Source organism: Aspergillus welwitschiae (assembly GCF_003344945.1).
Source record: "Aspergillus welwitschiae strain CBS 139.54b unplaced genomic scaffold BDQ94scaffold_4, whole genome shotgun sequence".
NCBI classification, from domain to species: Eukaryota; Fungi; Ascomycota; class Eurotiomycetes; order Eurotiales; family Aspergillaceae; genus Aspergillus; species Aspergillus welwitschiae.
Genome location: NW_020798698.1, coordinates 458,742 through 483,005, shown reverse-complemented (window position 1 = coordinate 483,005; position 24,264 = coordinate 458,742). Strand labels below are relative to the sequence as shown.

The window sequence follows — 24,264 nt, the reverse complement described above, 5'->3', positions numbered from 1 at the left end:
GGATATTATCCGCTCCGATGGAGTTGCTTTTAAGCTTCAAGTTTTCAACCCGATCTGCTTTGCTTGTTCCTCTTGCTATCTTGCAGAACTGTAAAGGTCCAGACTCTGTCGACCTTTTGCCATCTTGCATCAGAACAAAATGTCGTTCTGTCCAGAACTACTCCGCCATCTTGTTTACTAACTTAACTCCACCAGGGAGCTTGACTCTCCACACGTTAACTGGTAAGCTCTTTACTCCTTCCTTTTACCTTGTTTAATATATACCCCCTCACATGATGCGGTAATTTGCGATTGACCCAGTGTCTGTGAAGCCCTCGCCGGGGTTTCTATACAGCACTGACGCATGATATTCAATTTCTTACATATTCTGATATTCTCATTTCTACCTTGTTATCTTGACACCATACTTCCTCTTGGAGTCTCATCGCTAACATGTCGAAGATCAAGCAGGTTTGCACTTTCATGCCACTCGACTCCCATTGCCAACAGCTTGCTCTTACGGTACGTTGCGATTGCATTTCCTTGATTGCACACCCCCTCCAGTGATTAAAAAACTTTATCACGCCTAGATAGTAGTTGATGCCTTTGGCAATGAAATTTCCTTCATCACCAAGATCTCTGAGGAGCATCTCATCCTACAATTTTGTCACTCATTACCTGTTTGACTAAATGCTAACGTGGGATTATAGGACTTCCGATTGCGCCGCTATAAAGGCATTAGCTAGAGATATATTGAAATTTAATATATGTTTTGTGATCAATCATCTGTGACTGTTTCTAGAAATTTGTAGTGCTTGTAAACAAAAGTAGACTTGCTGGAACACCGCATAGCCCCGCACCGTTCTGGTGTGATCGTGTCTCACCAGTAGCTATCGTCCATCCGGTATGACTTCATGTCCTAGCATAATGCAGGAGCACGACGTGACCAATTACATCCCTGATCTAAGAAAATTGTAATCTAAATCAATTATACTGCTCTCCACAAAGCGTACATGAATATGAACTAATATCCCTATTCCCTTTCATGAGGTCCGTCTATATCATTATGTGCAACCCGGTACCGACATGACCCTATGCTGAACCAGTTGCTCCACCACTAGAAGCCATAGACATCGGCCCCTCCCGACTCAAAACCCACATGAACACGAACTGGATAACGTACGAGTAGATGAACAGGAACTGGGTGCGACGGTTACGCTGCGAGCGAGCAACCGTGTGCATAGAACCAGTGCGCATGGATGCATCACTTGTGGAGTCCGGGAGCAGAACGTATTTCAGAGAACGGAGCTATGAGGCACCATTAGTACAGTCATCAAAAAAGCACATGGCCATGAACGTACCAGAAAGAAGGCATTAGCAAGGAAGGTGTAAATGAAGACGACCCAGCCAACCCAGCCGCCGGTTCCTCGGCCCGGAGTGAGGATCTCAGATGTCAACAAAGTGACGATGATGCCGACAAACTTGTATCCCGAATATGCTACCAAATCCAGCAGCTGTGACTCGTTGTTAATGCTGAGGATGTACATAGCCAGCTTCAAGCACATTATCTCGAACAGTATGACAGCGATAGCAGTAGTAGTAATTGAACCAAGCAGCTCCGGATGGAAGTTACCGCGGAATCCGGCCAACATCGCTGAGAGAAGGATGTATGTGACAAGTGCCATGACGGGGATATACATGTCTGGAGAGTTGAGATCATCGCGCGGAGGGAGGAACATGGAAGAGTATTGCTGCTGGGATATCTGGCCATTGGGACCAGTTGAAGCTGTTGTAAGACGCGCCTGTTGACGGGACCAGGGTTTGTGCCGCCAAGGGAAGAGAACGAGGGACAATTTGTTCAGGACGTAAGAATTCGAGACGTTGAAATAGTGCTTTAGAGCTGGTATAGAGACATAGCGATTGAACTTTATCCCTGGTTAGCATCTTTCATCTTAGAGACATCCTTGAAGCTGCTGCTTACGTTCTGCTCCATATATTCCTGTCCAGCTGCCATGGCGGTCTTTCCGACCTGGAATCCCATCTGCGCGGTGGGATCATTGATGAACCCCCCGAAGCCAGGAGCATAGGTTCCGCTGCCACCCTGCGCAGGGGCGGGCTGGTATGGGTTGCCATAGCCAGAAGTCTGAGGCTGTTGTGATGCCGGAGGCGGCGGCGAGCGCATCATGGGGACGGTCGAGACATGCTGAGGCACAGGATGGTGAAGGGGAGGGGACTGCGCTGGGGGTGGAGCGAACGACTGGCGGTACATGGTTCCTGGGTTGTATCAAAGTAGTTGAGAGAAGTACAATAGTCAAAGATTGTCCTTCAGAGCTCGAGGGGTTGCCGAGACGGCAAATCGGTGGTGACTAGAGCGCAGAATGGGAGAAGGTTGAGGTGTGTTTCTACGTGGCTGAAGTCCTTCCCTTCGGATCACCGACAGATCAGCTTGCCGCCCGCAAATTCCCCACTGCGCGGATCTCGCCGTTCACTCCAACATCATTGTTCACTCGCCTCCGTACCCCAGTTTCGCCAATACAGCATATTTACTTATCAGCAGCATGTTGGAAGCATTCGAGATCTTGACTGCCTCAGGGGTAGTCCTGTGGTCGAAATCGTACGCGCCTGTCGGGGCGCATATTGTTAACAGCCTTATCAATGATGTCTTCATCGAGGAGAAGGTCCAGCTTCAGGCAACGAACAATGCTGCCCCTTCGTTCAAGAAAGAGAAGTACACTCTAAAGTGGAAAAGAGTGAAGGAATTCGACTTGATCTTTGTGGTATGCTGTTGTCTCCGACCGCGTCTCAGCTCTTCTGTCTCTGACCGCAAATCGCTCTAGGCCGTCTATCAGTCTCTCTTACAGCTTGGTTGGATCGACAAACTCCTGGACAACATTTCCACCCTGTACATCGATTTGTACAAGGATCAATTACGAAGTACTCGCGCAAGGATAGCACAGTACCCCTTTGACAAATACTTTGACCAGCAAGTTCGGGAGCTTGAGGATAAGTCGGGGCCTATCTCTTCGGAGGCATTCGTGGCTCATGCGGTCGATAAGAAAGACCCGCTGGTATCGTCTGACAATGGCGGCCCCCCTCCGCCACCTGTGCCTGGTCTTCTCAAAGGTATGCATCTAAATGGGCTTTATAACATGTAATGATACTAACATTCCTAAAGCGCAGCATCAAGCTGCGCTAGCCGGGGCGACCTCTGATGAGAGTACGCCACCGCACACCCCGGATACATCGCGGTCATCCACCCCTGTTGCGAACCACATCATAACTGCCAAGGGGGGGCCAGCTGGCCGAGTTTCACGTCGTGCACGCAAGGCCGCTAACGCCAGCGCCAATGCTTCCTCAGGCGACGAAAACCGCAAAGGAAAGACACCCAAGAGCGGAAAAAAGATGCGCAAGTGGGATGCCGATGGATTTGCCGATGAAGATGATGGTCAGATCCTCGACTACTCAGCCCATGCTGACGGTGAAGAAGCCGCTGCTCCAGCTGTGGAAGGCGTGTCGCAAGATTCTTGGGGACACAGAACTGGCAAGGGCCAGTTCGTACTGAAAGATTTGGGAGACGAAGTTCACTCGATTTTGGAAAATGCAGAAAGCGATAAAGCAAAGGATGTGTCCTCTGCTGGTTTCGTCGGTTCAGGTTTCAATGCAATTGGAGGTCTTCTACGTAATATCGTGGGCGGGAAGACCCTTACTGAAGCGGATTTGGAGAAGCCCTTGAAGACCATGGAAGATCATTTGTTGAGGAAGAACGTTGCACGCGAGGCCGCGGTCCGGCTGTGTGAGGGTGTCCAGCGGGAGCTCGTGGGGAAAAAAACAGGCAATTTCCAAAGTGTGGATGCTGCTTTGCGCTCGGCCATGGAGTCATCTCTTCGGAAAATACTGACGCCTACCTCCTCTCTTGATCTGCTCCGTGAAATCGATGCGGTTACGTCTCCCACTAGCAAGCAGCAATCTCCTCGTCCTTATGTTATTTCGATCGTTGGTGTCAACGGCGTTGGAAAGTCGACCAACTTGGGAAAGATTTGCTATTTTCTACTGCAGAACAAATACCGTGTTCTCATCGCCGCATGCGATACTTTCCGATCTGGAGCTGTGGAACAGCTACGTGTTCATGCACGGAACCTCAGGGAACTCAGTGCCCGCGAGAACGTTGGCGAGGTTGAGCTGTACGAGAAGGGTTACGGAAAGGATGCAGCAAACGTGGCGAAGGATGCTGTCGAATACGGAGCTGCCAACCACTTCGATGTCGTCCTTATCGATACTGCCGGCCGCCGACACAACGACCAGCGCCTCATGTCCTCTCTGGAGAAGTTTGCTAAATTTGCTAATCCAGACAAGATCTTCATGGTTGGCGAAGCCTTGGTTGGTACGGACAGTGTGATGCAGGCTCGCAATTTCAACCAGGCCTTCGGTACTGGGCGGAACCTTGACGGCTTCATCATCAGCAAATGTGATACAGTTGGTGACATGGTGGGAACGCTGGTCAGCATGGTGCATGCTACAGGTATTCCCATTGTCTTCTTGGGAGTTGGTCAGCATTATGGTGACCTGAGAGGACTCAGTGTCCCTTGGGCTGTCAATTTGTTGATGAAGTGATTGGCGCGCAGCTTACATTAATACATTCCGGCGAGTAATGAATATGACTACGATGAAGAACCATGAATTCCACACATAGGCTAGTCCAAGCTATTCATAATCTTTAGTCGGGTCACAGTATAGTGTCGCTTTGAAGACCGTACCTATCAGAAGCCATGATAATGGTTCCAGCAGAAGGCTACACGAGATGAACGTGCATATCATCGGCAACGGGACAGTAGGCCAGAGCTTGGATGCGGAGGGGTGTAAATGGTTTGAATGAATAGAATTAAGATAGATATAAACTAAATGAAGATAAGAAAGAACCAAAAATGAAGTTCCAAAAAAGAATGACCTACGCAGGACTCGAACCTGCAATCTCTTGATCCGTAGTCAAGCGCCTTACCATTGGGCCAGCAGGCCAGCTGATATATTGATCTGTGCGTTACTATGCTATAAGATCGGAAATTATATCAACAGTTTCGAATTTTCTAATTGAAATACATCTTAGAATCGCAGAGAAGCCACTCTTTCTCTGAGGTAAAGCTCACTGTACATCTTTGCCACCCTTCCTAGAGAGGCTTTATGACAGGCGGATTACAAGATCCGTAGCTGATCATCTCCCGCGGAATGCCACGAGAACAGAGAGTGCAGCGCTTGCAAATGATTCCTCCCTCAGGACACGTAAAGCCCGTGACAGAATGTGGGAGTAAGTTCCTGTGCGATGACCGTTATATACATCATACAATTGCTCTCAGGAACAGTTCACAATCATACCTGTCATATCAACTCAGTTGATAGCCACCGCATGACTCAGCCGTGGATCTTCCACTGCAGCCAGAACGCTTACATCATCCGCATGGGTTTGCCGGTGCTGCTCCGCACTTGACAATCCAGGCACCTCTTCCTTGACTCGACATTCTCTCGATCGTGGACAGCTTCTGCTTTGTTTTGGATATTTCTCTCCAGTCTTGGACGTTAAGTGCGCGTCATTGAAGGTACTTGCGACTATAGTTCGCTGCTGTTGCCCCAGATCCACCCCCGAGTCTTGTTTCTGGGGGCTCCAACGCCCCCCGCATCGCGAACGAGGTAGTGGCAATTGAAGCCATTTGTCATTGCTCTTACTGTTGGTGAGGCTCAGCCACCGCCTCTATCGCGCTGTTTTCTGGGGAGTACTTGAAGCTTGCTATAGAGATTCGCGTACTATCTCTGTTTTGCCGAGATGAGGACAGAAGAGCACAATCCGCTGAACCGGCGACATTCCTCTACGCTGCACTATCAGACCTTCGACACCCCGCCGCCGAAATCTCGCGGAAGACCGAACTCCGGTCAATCTGGATCATCAGGCGACGACTCGCATCACCAACCAAGCGATTCTCAACATGGATCGGGGCACGGATCGCCCCTGCCGAAGAAACAGATGGCGGTGCTTGCGATGATATCCCTCTGCGAGCAGACTGCTTTCAATTCCGTCAGTCCCTACCTACCCGATATGGCGTCATCCTTCCCCGAAGTCGAACCCGATATGGTCGGTGTATACGTCGGAGCGATTGCTACTGCGTTCGCAGTAGCACAGCTGATCACAAATTACTTCTGGGGCTGGCTATCTGATCGCATAGGGCGGAAACCGGTTATTCTGCTGGGTACAATCCTCACGGCGGCTTGCTTTTGCGCTTTTGGATTTTGCAGAACGCTTTACCAGGCAATCGTTGTTCAGGCGATGATGGGTGCCGTCAATGGCAACCAAGGTCTGGTCTCTACATGCCTGGGTGAGATCACTGATCGGAGCAACCAGTCGAAGGCCTTTACCTATCTGCCTGTTCTTTATGGTATTGGTGGCATAACCGGACCTCTCCTGGGTGGCTTGTTGGTCTTCGAGCGGAATCCCTTCGACAAGAGCCAACCCAACCCCTTCCCGTACCTCATGCCGAACCTGCTCGCCGGTGGAGTCTTAGTTGTGGACTTCGTCCTGTCGATATTCTTCCTTGAAGAGAGCTTGGAGGATGCAGAGACCTTGCCAGATTTCAAGCAAAGAGTTCGTGCTCTGTTTGCGTGGTTGTGGGAGTGGACTAGTTCTGCAAAGAGCGCGAGTCGGGTAAAACCACCACATACCGGCAGTTATCGCCATCTTCGTACAAGCTCGTACGAAAGTCAGGATCATGATAGCGAACTAGATTCGGCGTCAGAGGTGTCGGAGACTCGCCAGACACACCATGAGTCATTGACACGGAGTGAAATATTCAATCGGGATACTGTGCTGCTCCTTTTGACCTATCTCATCTTCGCTCTCTGCAACGTTGCCTTCAACTCCCTGTTTCCTATCTTCTCGCAAGCCCGTCCCCCACTTGGGCGTGGCCTGACTCCCTCGGAGATTGGTCTTGCTCAAGGGTTCTCTGGTTTTGTCACAATTGTTTTTCAAATCTGCATTTTCGGCAAATTGAGAGACAAGATGGGAAATCGCTGGTCTTACCGAGCGGGCCTTTTTGGCTTTGTCATTTCATTCCTGCTAATGCCTTTTGTCGGGTACAAGAGCGATGGCGGTAATGGAATAAGCGGGAAGACCGCGCTTTTGGCGATCGAGTTGTGCTTTGCGTTGCTCGTCAAAACAGTCGCTTCAGTTGGCGGGCTGACAAGCGCACTTCTACTGGTAAGTAGTTGGCTATCTCTGTCAATGACAGAAGAAAGATCATCAAGCTAACCATGGCCAACCTAGATTACCAACTCCGCCCCGGATCATGCCGTTTTAGGATCCCTCAACGGACTCGCTCAAACTCTTTCGGCCGCAGGCCGTGCAGTCGGCCCATTTCTATCCGGCAGCCTATTCTCTCTCGCATCCAGACTAAAGCACAAAGGAGAAGCCATGCCATTCGGCGTTTTCGCCGCCGTTTCCTTTGTCGGGTTCATCCTGAGTTTCGGCATCCGAGGCCGCTCCCTCGAAGCCGAGGACTGGGAAAGCGATAGTGACGACACTTACAAGTCAGACGATGACGAAGCCGGCGCGTGAGAGGGGGCCCGTATGCGCCCTTCTTACTCCTAGCAATCAATCAATCGAACCTAACATATAAACCGAGCCAAAACAAGAATAATCTTTACGACCTCACGATTTATCACTTACAGTTCCGTTCCATAGACAAGAGCACGCCTTTCGCTAATTACCTTCCTGAGCTTGAGGACCTTACTATTTGAGCACGTCTTTCATAGTGCATTTTCATTCATTGATTCTTTCATTCATTTCCCAATGCATACAGACATGCATGGTGTTTGGCGTCGTTATGTGCGCGCATTGTTATATGCTGGTACGAAGACGAGACTTATTTTGATTTGGACTACGGATAGATGTTGATAGCCTTGGGTGTTTCTCTGACCTCTACTACCCGATAGAATGGTCGTGTTGTGTTCCAGTCACGCTTTCTTTCTTTCGCCTTCCATTGGCAGCTGTATAAATAGGATATCAATTTGCGGTTTAGCTTATGATGTACCCTTGTTAGAAACTTGAAACTCAATCACAGCTAAATTTCGCGTTCAATTAATTCTCTCTTGCATTGCATTGCACCCATCTGAACATACATACGTCTCACTTTCCTAGTGTTCAATGTACATAACATACAACAAACTGGAAAGCTCAACGATACAAAAGAGATACACGTACAGATTGTCCAGTTATCTAACATCAAGAAAAATAATATCCAGAGCTTCGACTGAAGCCAAACGCGGACAATCCAAAGAGCCGAGTGAAGTGGTATCGACTTAGGATAAGAAAAATAAGAAAACGAAGCAATGAAACAAGTCAAAGCAATATGATCTCAGCATTATATATAAATCTCGGACATGATAAATCACACACACTGAACTCATGGAGAATCACACACAGTAACTAACAACACATGAAAACACAAGAAACATCATATGTGGTAGTAGTAATAGCAAACAAGGAAATCAGACACACACACAAGAAACAGAACGAAGGGAATCCCGAGAGGTTAGTTCAATTACCGATATCATATACTTCAATGCGATGGCTTTTCGAATCTAATCTTTCCACACCCATTCAAAAATATACATGAACGGCTCATACGGATAATCACCCAGGACAAGTCCCTGGGCGTATTCGACCAGGTCTTCGTCGGGGATATCAAGGGCTCGGAAGCGTTCCTTTTCGCCGCCGCCGCCACGGACTCGTACACGCTTATCGACCAAGGTGCGGAGCATTTTCTTCCCTGGGGCGACGAGAAGGTATCTTGCTTCTTCTGTAGTGTCGGAATTGGGGGATGCGGGGGCGTAGCAGATGGATTCTTGATGCTCTGGAGTGGTCCATTGGACTTTGCTGGGTGGGTAGGTGCGCGGAGGGTTGTCGATCATGGTGTAGCGGATGTCGGATTCGCGGGCGAAGACGATGACTGTGTTGACGTTGGGGTTGAGTTTCAGCCGGAAGGTGGTGAATTTGCGATAATCGAGGTGGTAAGCGGTACTGGCTGTTATATTGACTGGTCGGGTGGTGTCGATTTGGCGGATTCTGGTGATGGCGAGATCGCGTGCTGCAACGGGACATTTGTGCTTCATCCGGATGGACTTGGATTCGAGACGGGTGACGGATGGGATGCATTGGGGAGCATGGGAGGCTGATCCGGCCTTGTGGCATGTATCACTGCAGAAGCGGAAGATCTTGCAGGCTGATCATTGCATGTTAGGTTAGGATTGCGCGTGGGAAAGGCGAGGGAAGGAAAACTTACTGTTGCACAAGGTGGTGGTAGGGGTGCCGCACTTCTCACATGGCCCAGGCTCATGCAACGCCCATTCTTGTCTCTCGGCTGCGAGCATATTTCTTCGTCCGTTGAGGGCCGATATTCTCTCCTCGGCGGGATCTACCTTCGCCTGCAGGTAGCGGAATTCCGGGGCTCGTCGTGCCATAAGGGCCAACTGTTTGTAGGCAAGTATGGCCTTGTCGATAGAGTCGAGCTGTTCGCATGCGAAACAGAGGGAACTCAGAGCATCCCACGTCTCAATCGCTTCCGGTCCCTTGGTGGCGAGGAAGTCTTCAACTAAGGTTTCGAGGATATTCGCGGCATCCCGATGTAGGCCCGCTTTGCTATATTCTCTTCCTAGATAAAAGATAACTCGCAGCGCGTCTGGTTCCCGAATATGTTGATATTGGTTGAGGATATCTTCTATTTCACTGGGAAAGTCAAAGTTCTCAGAGCATTCAAGATACCGAACGAGTGATTCTCTCATGATAGGACTGGTAATACCGAAGACTGCCTTGTATTGAGGGATGGTTCGGCCGCAGATCATTCGCGCCTCGTTAGGGAATTTGAGTTTGTGGTACAGGAGAGATAATTGGTTTTTTGCACTTAACGTTCTTTCGTGTTGCAGCCCAAAAACCGTATCGAGTGCTGGGACTGCTTTCTCCAGGAGGAGGAGGGCCGATCCCAAATCACCTAAAGCGACCTTTAGCGCGGCAAGGTCCTGCATGCTCTTTAGGGTCTCTGGGGCGTTGTGCCCCAGTGTCTTCAAGCGACCTGCAAACGAGCGCTCGTATAAAGCTGATGCTATCGTAGCATATACATCCTTTGAACTAAGTGCTCCTAGGTCATGCAGAATGGCGAAGTTATTGGGATAGTCGCGCCCAAACGTCCGTTTGAATAACCCCAGAGCCTTCAGATAACAGACAGTCGCCTCTTGTGTCCTTTCTAGATGGCGATATGTTCGTCCCAGGGAATGAAAAATTACCGCTCGGCAGTTCTGGTCAATGTCCAATGCTGGATACTCATCGAGCATTCTCAGGGCAGTGCGAAATTTGAGATCTGCAACGTCTAGATTCCCCTGCTCCAGAGCAGTCTCGGCTCGCATCTGGGTGTGAAGGATACGAGACCACATGCTTGCTGCCGAGAGTTCGTCTTTAATCTGTAGGAAAAGCTGTGCAATTTCATCAATTTTCAGGATCCTTTGACGCCCAGATGCATCGTGGACAACCGCGCCGCCTGAGATATGCTGGGTGTGGATGAAGACATTCTGCGTTTCCCGTAGCAAGGCCATGTATTCGGTATCCGCGACAGATTCCTGCGTAGGCTCCGTTACCTGCGTCCTGCCACTCGTCGAAACCACGTCACTCTTCCGGGTCGTTGCTGCTCTCCTTTCGCTTCGCGTGTACTTGGTGACGAACGAGAACCGTATGGTGTTCGCCCTCTTGATCAACTTCTTACCGCGATCTGAGGTGGATCGTGCACGCGAGACACCTGCAGTAGTGAGTGCTAATTCGATATATTGGCTTCAGTATACTGACCTTTGGGAACCTTGCGACCGAAGAGCCTTTGCAAGAATGATTGCCTCCATGAGGCTCTTTGTTGCGCTTGCGGGCGTTCATTCTCAGCCTGGCCACTCCGGAGCTCGTTCTTGGTGTCCGTCAAGTCACTTCTGGGATGACCGCTTTCCTGTTCACAGAGCGTCCGTTTTGACTCCACTATGGATCCATTATGATTAACCCCTATAGTAACAAGATTAGCTGAGCTTATGGCTACTCAGTCGGCTTCGTATATACCATTGGTAACGTAGCTCATTGTTGACTGGGTTGTGCCCGCCTCATTGTTGCCTTCGATTTGCTGATAGATGCCGTGGGGGGCATGTACTGCCATTCTCATTAGAATGTTGAGATAATCAAAGACCAGGCGACATACCTCGTTCCAGGTCATATAGCCCCGAGAATCCGATAGCGACCAGCTCATCCTCTTCCCCTTGTGAGAACTCTTGGGAGTATGAGTACTGAAAACATCCAAAGACTGGTTTGGAGACAACGTACTTCTAAACGACCATGATTCACGTATCTTTCGGGCCTTTCTGGAAAAGGACTGGTCCCCAGTGCCGTTCGTTGATGGAACTTTGGAGCTCATGGAACCTTTTTGCGTAAAGCTAGAACTTCGACTGTGATTAGCACTAGCCATGTCTCTGGCCGTGCCTCTAACAACGATGTCGTCCCGCGGATCGTTCAAGATCGGCTGGTATCTGCAATCTTCACGTCAGAACCAGTCCACGGTACACATAAGATCTCAACCATAGGGGAAACTGACGAGACATTGCATGGTTCACCACAGTGCTTGCAGTCAACCAAAAATGGCGTATCTGAGACTTGGTTAGGCTCCGCTAGCGAACATGACAGTGGCAAAGCATACTTCGTTGCCGATCAAGCCCTTCCTCCTCACCATCGCCAAATGTAAATGGCCTTTCACAGTTACCACAGAAAAAGCAAATGGGGCGGGAGTTGAGCGGAATAAAGCGTTTCTCAACGCGGTATCCTTTTGTGATTAGACTATTACGGTAGATGAAGTCAGCTTTTCTATCTAAACGAGACGAACAAGGATCAGATACCGGTCCCGCGTCATCACATAGACGGCAATCGCAGTGCCAGGACAGTATTTTGTTAGATAGTGATGTTTCAGCTCGCTCCTGCATGGCTTGTCAATTTGTGTACCAATCGAAGGGGCAATATCAGGTTCGGTCGTACGACGAAGAGAAAACCGCATCGCAGTCGGGACAATTGATATCCACTGCACCAAATATGGTCCCATCATCGTCTCGGAACGGAGGAAAATAACGCAAAGCCTCCTGAGGACTTGCAATACCGGGATATGCATCATCCGTTTCTACCAGCCAGATTAATCCCAATTTTAGCCGATGCAAAACAACCACAGGCTGCATTCATATGTAGGTAGCCGGGGGCAGCATACCGCTCGTAGATCTGCCGACTAAAGAGAGCAGCACGTCTGAGGCTCTTAGAACACGGCCCTTGGCCTCGAATCTGTTTGGAGCACCCTGTATCGAGTTTCTCAGGATGATATCGGTATCGAATTGTCGCTTTGCCTCCGTCTGCAGCCCTTGAATGTCGCCGAAATCTCTGACCAATCGATGTCGTCGGTTAGTGGTTGATTGATCACCCATACAGGCTGCAGCCATGACAGCAAAGGAATGCGTGAACTTACCTCTGAACCGACGGATTAGCGTCGGAAACGGATTCCGTAGTCATCTTGGGGGGATGTGAAGAGGATGCACAAGGACAGGAGAATGAGAGGAAAAGACGACGTCGAAGATGTGCGGCAGTCCGTTTCAAACAAAATGTCGGAACGAGAACAGACCATTAAAAGTCAGGATGAGGCGTCACTTTTAATGAGCTGTTGGACATGCTGGCACAGATACATACATATGCAGGTCAGCCGGTGGTCTTGTCTAGAAGTAAACGGCGGTGCCCCATTCTTGATGGTTTCTAGGAGGCACTGGGGAAGTTTCTCCTCTAGCGCTAACGCTTGTCATCCCTCGCATGTTAGTCTGGAACAAAGCTTGCGAAGGAGAGGCGCTTGAGTTCAGCGAAAAGTGATATATTGGACGATTGATCGATCGAAGTGCCGAGGGAGGGATGGACGACAGGGTTGGTTGGCAGGCTTTGCCGTTCATCTTTTTGCATCACCAGCATCGAGAGCATTATCTTGATTCCACAAACTGACGGACCGCCTTGATGCAGCCAGCGAGTGCATTTGCCTATGTTCCCCTCGTTCTCCTCCCTGCAATAAACAAACGGACCCCCCTTGCGTCGAACAAGTTCGAGGGTCAAACCTGTCCGCGCCTCTGCGCCCTCACCGCATTATCTCTGTCCCAAAAGTCGAGCCATAGATATATCATATCAAATCGTTCCTTTTTCCCTTATTGACTTGTTGATGATTTTTCACCTTCTAAGCAATGCCATTGGCACATCATTTGTCAGATCTCCCGGGCTGAGTCGTGCCTCTCGGCGAAGACTCAAAAAAAAGCAAAGGGAAGCCTCGTTTGCGATCGTCGGAGGGCCCTTCTCTCCTCCCGAGTTGATACATCACAGCCGCGTCAGGGACGTTTCCAATAATTGGCTGGACCACGAGATAGTTCCAGCAATATCCATGCTAGTCGACCTGCTTCTAAGGACATGTCAAGGTTGGGGTCCCCAATGAATAAAGAACATGCTAGGTGTTTGGCTGTCAGCTGAAGCACGTCCAGACGTGCGTGCAAGCGGGATCCATTCAACCTCACCGTGTCCATGACAGCTTGCATAAAGTAATGAAGCTTCCTGCAAGCTAGAAAACTGGAATAGAACACCCGAAGAACCACCACGGAACTGGGTGGGATGAGCATCGAAGCAGTTCCCGAGACAATAGTCTGGAAGTTTGTTTCAGACCCGATTTGTCACATCGGAAATAGATATGATTAACCATTAAACTTTCGCCCTTCTGTTCAATACTCTGGCCACTCTCTCCATGGCGCCAGGGAAGAACGCCTGCCGCAGCAGATGGCTTTCAAAGCCGAGCTTGCTATTCGGTTTGCGGTGGGTTTGAGCGGGAAGACAGGCTGGGTCGAAGAAGGTTCGGGATGTCCGCTGGCCTGTAAGGACGGCTTTCCCTCCACGGTCCGCCCTCTCACAGTACGTGGACAGGCGTGACGTACCAGCTGATGAACAATTTCAAATGCTCTCGACACAGAGTAGATGGCCATTTTGCCTTCATCTAGGGCTCCTGCTAGCTTCCCGTCCTTCACTGGGCTCCTTGCAAATTGGCTGACGAAGACCGCCTTGATTCCTAGAGGCGCGCCATCCCAGCACTGTCAGCACGGGTAAACAGCCTCATGAAGGGGCTCCTGAATTGTTACGAGAATGATGCTGGATTTCAAATTGTGACATCCCTAAGAAGGGGAGGGAGTTATTCAGTAGATCTGCGGATATTCGGTTGCATTTCCCTTGTTGTGGGCATCCTTGTAAGCCCAGTCCCGTAGATAGAGGAGTCTGGAATAATAACATAGCTGGACGATCAAAGTATGATCGGTGAAAGATGACTATATACGCTTGTAGTAAATTATGAATGCTACAGAAAATTGTGGTACACTGTGGTATCAACCCAAACAAACGCCCTGTAGTCAAAGGAGATCCTCGGAAGAAGTAGGCAGCCCGTAATGCAAAGTAGTCATGAGAAAAAGAAAAAAAAGTACAACAAGGACTAGACTAGCTGTCATTGATGTTGAAATTTAGCAACAACAATCCATAAGAATGTCGTGCTGCTCAAGCCCATTTCCAGCCCGAATGTCTCGACTCCGGACTGTTGATGACCGAGGAGAGAAAACTTTTGCGTTTCCTCAAGGAAAATCCCCTACTGCTCTGCTCATGGGTCTTGCGTTCTCTCGTGAGTAGGGATATCGCCGCGTTTACATTGATACCTTCACCACTGTCTGTTATCTTAAGTGCCCACTTGGCGTCCTCCTCCCCAAAGCCAAGCTCTCGAACCATTATGTCGATGGCGTGGTCAACAGGGTCGCGAACCTGTGGTGGGTAGTACACTGGTGTGACTGGTTGGAGGGGTTGCATATAGGACACATTCGTCATGTAAGAGTGGGTAGTAGGCGGTATTTCTATCCTCGATACAGACATTGGCGGCTGAGGCGCGGGCGGAAGGCCTTCTAGGCGGCTCATGATGGTTGCATAATGAGATATGGGCCGTTCTTCAGCGAGCATAGGATGAGGCGGACTTGGCTGCTGTTGTCTCTGAATCCTCAACTGGGCAGAATAGGCGGCTTGCCGTCGGCGATGGAAGTCAGGCGAAGGCTCTCTCTCGCCGCGAACGTTAGACGTCTGTGATACATCATGCGACCCTGAAGGCTGGGAGCTAAAGCCAGACGAGCGCATCGACGCCTGAGACGTGCTACTTCCCCGTGGCTGACAAGCTTTCGACACAGCCTCTCTCAGGAATGACGAACGGCTCGCACCAGTGTCAGATGCTTCCCAGTTTGTCAAGCCCATGGAATGAGCTCTCTGGAAAACAGCAGTAGTGTTGTCATAGGGATGAATGGAGCCGAGCACCAAGACTGCTGAGAGTCCAAGTGTGAGAATGTAGTAGGTCCACTCCTCTGCTCAAACGGGTTAGTGATTTGGAAACAGTTAGACGACAACTTCATAAAGGTGGGGTTCGCTTACCTAGAACTGCTGCTTCCTTGGCAGAATCATTTGCCTCTACATCATGCCCATCGAATACTCCAGTTGCTCGTGCTTCAGTACACTTACCGTGCATTGGCTGAAGAAGCACACCTAAGCAGGTCCATATTTCTGTCATATCAAGAAGCTGCTCCTTTGATAGGCCTCCATTATTGCCGTCCCCAAATCCGGTAGGAGGTTCGAACAAAACGCTATTTGCGTCATATGGATCGGCTATAGAAGTGAATTCGGAAACACGTCGATTCCTGGCCACCTCGCCACCCCTCAGCCAATCCAACTGTCCCGCAATGTCTCCCTCTCTACCTTTCCCAGAACCAAAAAGGCGACAGAAAGTCCAAACCCGCCAAAAGGCATCATCGACCTCGGCAGCACGGATATCGTCGGTGCCGGAGAGCCCACGGATCGTTTCGGGACGCAGAAAAGTCCCACAACGAGCTAGTATAAGCGATTTGAGATGAGCCAGTGTGTATATATCCTCAGCATAGCGCTTGAGGTAGCAGCTTGGCGTGTATTCAGGCACAGGGGCGTCAGGATCCAGCACAAAATGCCATTCGGTATCCCATGGTGGGCTCATTTCGCGCAACTCCCATGCTGGCGCAGACATGGCGAACACGGCTATCCGTATGAGCTTCAACTCGTGCATCTTAAAAACCCGATAGAAATCTTTGCGGGCTACCGCAACATTGAAAAGGTCGTCAAGGGAGGTGATGTGCTCCAAGACCGTTAGTATAACGCGGTCGGGCAAAGTGCCAGGCATTGCCCCGACAGATGATACACCGACAGATATCCTGACAGGCACCACATCGATCGGACTGGTGGTATCGCCTTGCAGCTCAGCGGGCGGTTGTGTGGAACCACCCTCCAGCTCATAGACCATACCTGAAGTTTGCGAAGTTGGTTGATGTTGACGAGTGGAATGTACCGGCATACCATCGAGCTTACTGTACGATACGAAGTACTTCTCTCCGACAGAAGCACCCCTTGCTCTGCCGTTTGGTCTTCTAAGCTGCTCAGGGCCTTCATGAGTGCTGTGGATGTTGTCTCTTTTCCGACCGGGGGCCCCCATTTCCTTTGTCTGAAGGCGGGGAAGCCTCATCCGAAGTTCCTTCTCTCCGCCAGCGGAGGAGGGTCTCTCACGAAAACCAATGACTGAAGACCCCTGTAACTCAGCGACCTCGCTGTCTCCAAGTTCTGCGACAGCTGGCTGATGTAAGACGCTGGCCCTGTAGGATTCAGGTTCCGACTTGGAGCTGGTGTTACTAGTGGATCGATGATGGACACGACTCAGTTTCCGACCGAAAGCTGGTACTGTGAAGGAAAAGGACGGCTTGTTCTTGAGTAGTTTCTTTGTCTGTTTCATATCTTCGCGGGACTTGGCTTTGTGGATCTGACGATTATCATGCACGCTAGCAGGGGGTCGAGGGGCTGGTCGCGTAGCAACCATGTCCATATTGCCTCTACTAATCTGCAAAGGCCCGTCTAGAATTTGAAGAGGACTGCGAGGGGAGAGTTGCGCGGGACTGTGCTGTTGCTCAGTGAGTCCGGCTAGAGTCCTCTCCAGATCGGTGCACGCCTGCGACAACGTCGGATGATGATGACTTGCATGCCTTTTTGAGCGTGGCGGAGGGTCCAACCGGCTAAGGTATCCGGGTCTATCAGGAATTTGAGGTGTTTTATGGCGGATTGAGAGTGGAGTCAACTCAATGGGAGGCTCCTGAGGGAGAGGCTTGTCTTTGGACTGAGCAATCGAAGAGCGGCTCGGGAACGGAGGAGGAATTTGATGCGCAAATTTTGACTCGTCAAACACGCCAGCTTTCGTGGGCGACTTTATGTGAAGACTATCCACCAGTTTATGAACTGGTGATGTAGCTTCAGATCCCTGACTCGTCAAGGAAGACCTGCTGGTGTAGCTTGATGACCTGTTATCTGCCACATCTTCAGATGACAGAGATGAAGGCCCTTTGCTTCTTCTCTCTGGTTGCTGTGAAGGACCGTCAATATGAGGCGGACCCTTCGTGAGAGGTTGCGGAAAGGGCGGATTTGTACTGTTAGTGGGGGACGCCAAGGAGAAGTGAGAGGACAATTCGGGGAAAAAACGAGCCCAGCGAGTTCCAGACCATGGAGGTGCTCTCTCAGAGATAGGCGATATGGAAACATCATCGTCGTCGTCGTCATCTCCAGGGAAGTCGTCATCCACCATGTATGGGGCATCTGACGCTTTTTTCTCTGGATGAGGAGATGTTGATCCCATTGCGACAGCGGTGGGTTGTGAAACGGGTGAATTGCGCTTAGGCATGTCCATCACCTCCATCTTTGGGACTGAGGGGGCCTGTGATTAGCCTTATACCAACTCTTGAAAGCCTGTTTAACGTAGGACTGGCTTCCGAACTGAGCCAACAGTTTATCCCCTGGGGCACCTGGATGGTTCGATCGTAACAATTGGCTGCTACCTATACACAAAGTCCGTTGTCATATGGCACAGTGCACCCGTTCGTTTAGGGACATGTACAACATGGTCTTGAAGGCGCCCTTGTTGGTATTCTTTGTTTGGACCGACAATGTTATTCCAGGGATTGTTCCGTATATTTAAAAGTACGACTGGCCGAACTAAGTAGATCCTCCCAAAATCCGAACGAGCGGAGTCCGAAATGGAGGGCCGGAGACGAATGCGAAAAGGCCGTTGAGGCGCTCACAATCAAATAAAGATTGGTCCCAAGTTTTGCGTGAACCCTTTCAGAAAGGGTGACAAGGATTGCGAAAGGTGGCACCCGACTGTTCGCGACGGATCAGCTCAAAGGGACCACGGAAAGCGCAGTGTTGGGTTCAGTATACTGACAGTCAACGCCGAGCGGGCGAACAAAGAAAAAGAGTTTCGAGGGAGCAGATGACGCGCGACCGACAAAGAGTTTCGAGACGCACAGCTAGGAGCATATGAGGGTTTGTAGCAGATAGAAATGCCATTGAAGTCCTACCCAAGTAAGACTGGAATGAAATCTGACTCGAAATCCCGGTCGTCGCAGTCCCCACGTGCCGGGGGGAGATGCTTTTCTTATCCCTAAATCGGGAGGGAATGCGCGTCCGGGCAGTTGGGGACATGACGCCAGCTAATATTTTATGGAGTAAGCAGAGGTGGATGGGCACAGCAATGCACAGCGATAGGCTAGGGAGACGGTGCCACGAAGAATGGATCGACTCCTAGCAAAGACTGACTTCTTGTCAAGCCGCGACTAAAACCGCGGGGGCCAAAACTACGGGGAGATAGTACACCTTTAGTGAGAAAGACTACTGTAGTCGTCCGTGCAACTTATCCCGGGGAGGAAAGCGAGTTGTTTCTTGTCAGAGTCTCCGCCCGTCTTCCGGATCCGAGGGGCCAAACATCCCCCTCAATCTATTCATCATCATGTTGACAATAATCTCACTTTCTTGTTCGCCTTACGGAGATTCCTATCCCTATTTCCTCAATGTTCGAAGGACGACTCGGTTACTGGAGATGTGGAATCTGCGATAGACTCAGTTCGTTGTGGCTGCGCCATCCACCAGCCTTCTGATCGCCAATCCTCCCGCAGTCCCCATTGTCTCTTCAGCTCGTATGACCGTTACCGAATTCTGCTGCAGCCACAGCCTTGATCTATTAATTACACCTCATTAACCCACCTTAACCTACTTTGGTCCAGTGCAGGGCAGTGTCTCACGAATAAGATAGGGAGTACACTAAACCCGGACTGGGATGACAATTTTCAGCAGATTGCGTACGCCGTCTCTATCCATCCCTGTCTGCCTCGTGTAAAACCCAGGTAGGTGGGTGCAGCATCATGGATTCAGTCATGCCGCCGGCCTTCGGACGTCGGAGCACACTCATACGTGCATGCAATGATGAAAGTGATCTGCGGGTAAATCCGTGTTTAAACTCCGTAAATCTACGGAATAGTCAGTCAAAACGATGGATGCTTTCTTAGTAAGAATCGAGGGATCGATCCATCCATACGAACGGTCGCTTGTTATTCGGTTCCTCCAGTCCCAGGATCAATGAAACTGTGTTTGAGACAGCCGATCACTTAGCTAAGACGGACTCCAACGCCTCATTTGTTTCCTCGCATGGATTACTATTTTCATTACTACATAACTGCTCGACGAATAAACACTTGGTTCTGGAGAGCATCATGGTTTAAATTGGCGTTGGTGTCACGGGGGCGTGCAGCCAATTCGAACCTCATTTAGATTGAATCGATTCTGAGATTCGGCGTGTCTCGCAAGGCACAGAATTGCCTGTCAACAATGAGCCCCCAAACATATCACCTGACCACGATTTGACTGACTCCTGTTAGAAGCTTCCTAACAGCGTATCTTCTCCAAACCTCCTGAATTGACACAAGAAAAGTTGCCTACGCGATGATAGCCTAGATCATCTTACTCCAAGGTGGGTTCAAGTTGCCTTGCCATGCCGTATCGGGTTACGGTTCAGGTACACCCGCACTGGACCGTACTTTCCTGGTTCTCGCCATCCACTATCCATCTCCAAATGATAACGCCAGTCGTCCAATAAACAGCAGAAATGCGGGAAGAACGGGCTTCAGGCATCGTGTGTCGTCCATGTGTTTTGGCCCCGAAATGAGGGTGGGCCTACGGCCCAGCTAGGCTTCACTATTGCAGCTCTCGGTTACTCGGGGACGGAAAATGGGGGCCAAATGGAAACAAAACGGGTCGCTCAACAAACCATTCATCAATCTCAACGTTGCCTGACAATCATGCGGAGCATGGCCCAGTGAACTACTTATCTAGCGGACTGCCGTTATTTCAAGCCTGGCCCCTTTTTATCTTTGGTTTGATCAGGCTCCTCCTGCTTGTGTGCGCTTGCCGGTGCTCTGTTGCTCCCCCTGGCGAGCTTACCCAACACGGTAGGGCCAAGTAATAAATGTCTCAAGTTATATGTGCTACTGCTCTAGGAAGCATAAGTTGCAAATCTTGAGAATTCTTGTCAAAATATTTGCGAAACCAACAGAAACACCACCCGCAGGCCCCAGGTCCCCAGCGCCCAACTTAGCTTCCAACATAGACCAATCAGCCCGGCAATTTAAGCAAACCCCTTAGTTGACATGATACAGCATCAACCCGACATCAGGCTCAGATAAACAGCCCAGAGCACACCGAACAGACTGCCAACGAGTAGCCGTTTGTCTGTTGGGACAACGGTGAAGTTCAGGATAGAGACAATTGGCCACAGTTTGAATCCGGCGATCAGGATGGGCCAGAAATCCTGACAATGATAGGTCAGCAATCCAGTACAGATCATATTAATTCAAGCCTGGAAAACAAACCTTCTGGATCTGCAGCGTAATGGCGTCCCAGCTCTGGCCGCGCAGAAGCCCCATCGTCGTGATAAAGACTGCCGTGTTCCAGGCACCGCCGATGATCTGATCGATGACAATCTTCGCCACAGTATTGGTGACATTTAGCCTGGGCTTCTGTGCCACCTTCTTCTCCGCTTTTGGCTTGGGGACAGAGCTCTCATCATAGCCCGGAAGCTTTGCCTCGAGGCCTTCAAGCCACAGGAAGGTCAAGGGTGAAAGAACGAAGGCACAAGTAGTGAACTGAAATAAGGCTTGAGTGTCTAATTCAAAGGGTCTCTATAGGCATCATAATATCGGCAACCATGGGGGGCCACCCACACGGATTGCCAATGAACCATATCCATGGTTAGTGAAGTGGTAATCGAATAGTAGCTATCACTCCGCACAAGAGCGAACGAATCATTTTATCTCTGACCCGACATCATTGCCAGGCAATTTACTTTTACCGAGGAACAAATCAACATACCTCATCCCTGTAAGCTCCAATAGCCTGAGCCAGAACATTGGAACCAGCATTGATCAGCGCAGCTTGCAAGGTCGCCCTAGCTATCGGAGGAAAAGCCATGGTAGATACTAGTAAAGCCAACGCGTGTGCCACAAGTTCGTATTGCCTGCTCCGGTGTCAGCTCGCAGCCACGTGGCCGGAAAATAACAAGATCTTCTCCGTACTTGGACCGATAGTAATCGTCGTCTGATCGGAGTTGTTGGCGATCTTCAGCACTTGCCTAGTCTAAATCGTGTCGGGGTTTAGATCGATCGGCCCAGAACCGCGTGGCGAGTTAATTAAATGAGACCTGGGGGCTAAAAGTGTGTTCCTGCGTTAAGGGGAGTTTGGTAGTGAGTTAATGATAATAAAGAATTCTCAGAAGGAGATGTGTCCTGTCTGGGCCTGGAAATTAAATGTTTTAAAGCGCCCGTGGAGTTAAGTTGTAGATGGGCCCTGATCAACACTAGTATCGGTGAGGTGAAGTGTGGGGTGGGTTTCAAGGGAGAAAAGGGAAGGTTTACACGCTGCCGCTGCCACTGGACCCTTGGGACGATGGTCGGATCCACACCAACATTTGGTTCGAGCCAGGAATGTACGGAGCTCTCTCTCTCTCTCTCTCTCTCTCTCTCTCTCTCTTCTGTCATTAATAGTAAGCAGCCAGCCTTATGTTTTACTCGCGTTGCTTATGCTGTAAGGAAGATAATCCTTACATATGCTACTACCAAATCCTATCTGTGTTTGCGTAAGATCATTCAACTATTTGTTGTGTTCGTTCTGATAGGAATAAATGAACTGACCCCGCCCAGTCTGAAACCGCCGTGTTAGACAAATTGGAAGACAGGACATCTGTCCCCAATGGCCCTAGAGTACCCCTTGAATCAATACATAAGAGTATTTGCATTAAACATCATTAAAGGCAACAGTTCACCAACTCGTTTCAACTGAGTTATGAGGCCACCAGGGCCACAACAGCAACAATACTACTTCGTCCTGCTCATACTTGTGCTTATGCATTCTCACCAGGCGAGACTCTTGTTGTTCCACGTGTCTTGGCAATCTAGGTCTTTGCAGACTACAGATACAATTTAGTACGACAGAAAGTATGGGATTGGAGGGAGTCGACTGACTTTGTTCGGCCTGCTCGAATCGTGCATTGGTTCTTGGCCTTCTCGTAGCGGGGAAGACTTCGGTTCCTAGTTGTTTTTCTAATTTGGCGTGAGACTTTACGGCCTCGAGGATTTCGCTTTGCGCATCTGATGCGTTGTTGGTAAGACTGATGTGTGGATAAAGGGGATTCTTGGTTTGAAGCTTACCTGTACCAGCTGGGTCTGATGCTGAGGTGACATAGGTGGGGAGCCTAGAGAAGTGGTTGTTTTAGTTCTCTATCTAGCTTTTGCGTATGTGAACGTACGTTGAAGTCCCAGAATGTGACTGAAACTGGGCTTCCAAATCTCGAATTTGCTTAGTCAATCTGCTGAAGAGACTTTCTGCTGCTGCTGAAGGCGCCGGACTGCTCATGTCTTTATGGGAGTATAAGTCAACCCGAACCGAGGTGCTACTCTCAGATATGGGAATGAAGCTCAAGGAGTACCAGAGTACCCCTCCGTGGACGGTATGAAACGTAGTAAAGGGGAAGACTTGTGTTTCGCCCGAGCGCATTCGTGGTTGGTTGAACAAGCTCAATAATAGCGCTTTATACTTTGGCTGTGGGAACTCAGTCTCCAGTTCTGTGTGGTCGATGAATTTCTGTAACCTCACTTATTCCGAGATTTCAATTACACATTAGATACATTGTAAGAAGGGAAAGGAGGAAGGAACTCACAGCCAATCTTCCAGTTGAACTGGCCTTCCACTGTTTGACCTCCCAGCCATGTAGACTGTTGTCCGATGCCGCATCTGGTTGCAAAGAAATCGAGAGACGTTGTTTGTATTGGCAACAGCGTCGGAGATGCGTCCAAATTTACGAATATAAAGCCAGCAGGGTCTGTAGTGGTATGGATCGAAAATAAACTATTCTGAGATTTGTCAAAGCCCGGAACATTGTCAAAGTGAGGCGCCTTAATGAGCTGTCCCTTGGTGTTATAGCTCCAGCCATGATACCGACATCCGAGGATCATAGAGGAGCCGCACTCCTTCCTCGTGACCGTGTATGCTCTATGACGGCAGACGTTATGGAACGCTCGCACGATGCCATCTTTCCCTAGCACCAAGAAGATCGGGATACCAGCTACTTCAAATGAATGGTAGTCGCCGGGTTTGGTGAACCGACTACGGTGTGCAAGGTATAGCCATCTCTAATTGATTTTAGGTGAGCAACCACGTCCGACTCCAGACTTGCAGAAGTGAAGCAATCGAGGCGCATAATACTTTACTGAAGATTGCCCGTCTTTCTAATTCAAAGACATCCGAGCCAGTCCACCAGTTTTGTGGAAAGTCTGATTCCTTGTGGACAGTGTTCTCGCTACCTTCGGAGACGGGATTCAGTTCGGTTTCCTTCGGCTTATCTACACGCAGGGACTCATAGCCTCGGAATAGTGGCCGTGATAAAGATTGAAGTAGAAAGGCTAGCCCCGCCAGCAATGCAATCAAGACCAAGGCTGATAAGGCGTGAGACAGAGCCGGACTTAGTTCTTCTAAAGCCATGTTGAAAATGTGTTGTTCGCCACACTTTTCTACAGGGAACTCGTTGTTTTTATGTGCTTACTATCGCACGAAAGAGGCCTGAGGATTCAATCGAGCAGTATCAGGAACAGAGCACTGACCCTGTCACCTCCACAAGTTTGCATGACTTCCGTTTCCCCGTCCAGTGAGAGGGGGAGAAGCCTTCAGGTGACCATGCACCAAGGTAAGTATATCTACTCCAGACCAGT

General features: G+C 49.8%; 9 protein-coding genes and 1 non-coding gene across 10 annotated transcripts; 3 read left to right on the top strand and 7 right to left on the bottom strand.

Moving 5' to 3' along the window:
• Positions 1-88: 88 nt before the first annotated feature.
• BDQ94DRAFT_136455 (uncharacterized protein) lies at positions 89-762 on the bottom strand. The gene has a single exon (XM_026764862.1). The coding sequence runs from the start codon at positions 627-629 to the stop codon at positions 351-353; it is 279 nt and encodes a 92-aa protein (XP_026630468.1). The 5' UTR covers positions 630-762; the 3' UTR covers positions 89-350.
• Positions 763-979: 217 nt separating this feature from the next.
• On the bottom strand, positions 980-2,374 carry BDQ94DRAFT_136453 (protein transporter YIF1). The gene is made up of 3 exons (XM_026764861.1): positions 1,961-2,374; positions 1,341-1,904; positions 980-1,287 (listed from the first exon to the last, which is right to left on the bottom strand). Exons 1-3 carry the CDS (start codon positions 2,246-2,248, stop codon positions 1,072-1,074), a joined length of 1,068 nt encoding a protein of 355 aa, XP_026630467.1. The 5' UTR covers positions 2,249-2,374; the 3' UTR covers positions 980-1,071.
• An 88-nt stretch (positions 2,375-2,462) lies between these two features.
• BDQ94DRAFT_90133 (signal recognition particle receptor subunit alpha) lies at positions 2,463-4,703 on the top strand. The gene is made up of 3 exons (XM_026776809.1): positions 2,463-2,756; positions 2,817-3,102; positions 3,155-4,703. Exons 1-3 carry the CDS (start codon positions 2,538-2,540, stop codon positions 4,588-4,590), a joined length of 1,941 nt encoding a protein of 646 aa, XP_026630466.1. The 5' UTR covers positions 2,463-2,537; the 3' UTR covers positions 4,591-4,703.
• Positions 4,704-4,920: 217 nt separating this feature from the next.
• Positions 4,921-4,992, bottom strand: BDQ94DRAFT_t32. Its single transcript has one exon. It is a non-coding gene; the product is annotated as a tRNA-Arg (tRNA).
• Positions 4,993-5,259: 267 nt separating this feature from the next.
• On the top strand, positions 5,260-8,078 carry BDQ94DRAFT_136448 (MFS transporter). The gene is made up of 3 exons (XM_026764860.1): positions 5,260-5,286; positions 5,347-7,215; positions 7,282-8,078. The coding sequence occupies exons 2-3, from the start codon at positions 5,792-5,794 to the stop codon at positions 7,571-7,573; spliced, it is 1,716 nt and encodes a 571-aa protein (XP_026630465.1). The 5' UTR covers positions 5,260-5,286; positions 5,347-5,791; the 3' UTR covers positions 7,574-8,078.
• Positions 8,079-8,459: 381 nt separating this feature from the next.
• BDQ94DRAFT_182776 (tetratricopeptide repeat protein) lies at positions 8,460-12,636 on the bottom strand. Its single transcript, XM_026774232.1, has 11 exons — positions 12,288-12,636; positions 12,065-12,203; positions 11,929-12,006; positions 11,733-11,869; positions 11,631-11,682; positions 11,363-11,565; positions 11,241-11,309; positions 11,105-11,191; positions 10,850-11,050; positions 9,300-10,802; positions 8,460-9,239 (listed from the first exon to the last, which is right to left on the bottom strand). Exons 1-11 carry the CDS (start codon positions 12,511-12,513, stop codon positions 8,599-8,601), a joined length of 3,336 nt encoding a protein of 1,111 aa, XP_026630464.1. The 5' UTR covers positions 12,514-12,636; the 3' UTR covers positions 8,460-8,598.
• A 393-nt stretch (positions 12,637-13,029) lies between these two features.
• BDQ94DRAFT_136442 (uncharacterized protein) lies at positions 13,030-13,424 on the top strand. Its single transcript, XM_026764859.1, has one exon. The coding sequence runs from the start codon at positions 13,070-13,072 to the stop codon at positions 13,259-13,261; it is 192 nt and encodes a 63-aa protein (XP_026630463.1). The 5' UTR covers positions 13,030-13,069; the 3' UTR covers positions 13,262-13,424.
• Positions 13,425-14,503: 1,079 nt separating this feature from the next.
• BDQ94DRAFT_182772 (uncharacterized protein) lies at positions 14,504-17,972 on the bottom strand. The gene is made up of 2 exons (XM_026774231.1): positions 15,542-17,972; positions 14,504-15,474 (listed from the first exon to the last, which is right to left on the bottom strand). The coding sequence occupies exons 1-2, from the start codon at positions 17,868-17,870 to the stop codon at positions 14,633-14,635; spliced, it is 3,171 nt and encodes a 1,056-aa protein (XP_026630462.1). The 5' UTR covers positions 17,871-17,972; the 3' UTR covers positions 14,504-14,632.
• A 2,503-nt stretch (positions 17,973-20,475) lies between these two features.
• On the bottom strand, positions 20,476-21,861 carry BDQ94DRAFT_136438 (Mpv17/PMP22 family protein). The gene is made up of 4 exons (XM_026764858.1): positions 21,577-21,861; positions 21,374-21,518; positions 20,875-21,183; positions 20,476-20,813 (listed from the first exon to the last, which is right to left on the bottom strand). Exons 2-4 carry the CDS (start codon positions 21,470-21,472, stop codon positions 20,664-20,666), a joined length of 558 nt encoding a protein of 185 aa, XP_026630461.1. The 5' UTR covers positions 21,473-21,518; positions 21,577-21,861; the 3' UTR covers positions 20,476-20,663.
• Positions 21,862-22,410: 549 nt separating this feature from the next.
• BDQ94DRAFT_166631 (putative iron-sulfur cluster-binding protein) lies at positions 22,411-24,037 on the bottom strand (the record flags this gene model as incomplete). Its single annotated transcript, XM_026770596.1, has 6 exons — positions 22,411-22,466; positions 22,522-22,647; positions 22,708-22,751; positions 22,806-23,151; positions 23,217-23,688; positions 23,762-24,037. 6 exons carry the CDS (start codon positions 24,035-24,037, stop codon positions 22,411-22,413), a joined length of 1,320 nt encoding a protein of 439 aa, XP_026630460.1.
• Positions 24,038-24,264: the final 227 nt, after the last annotated feature.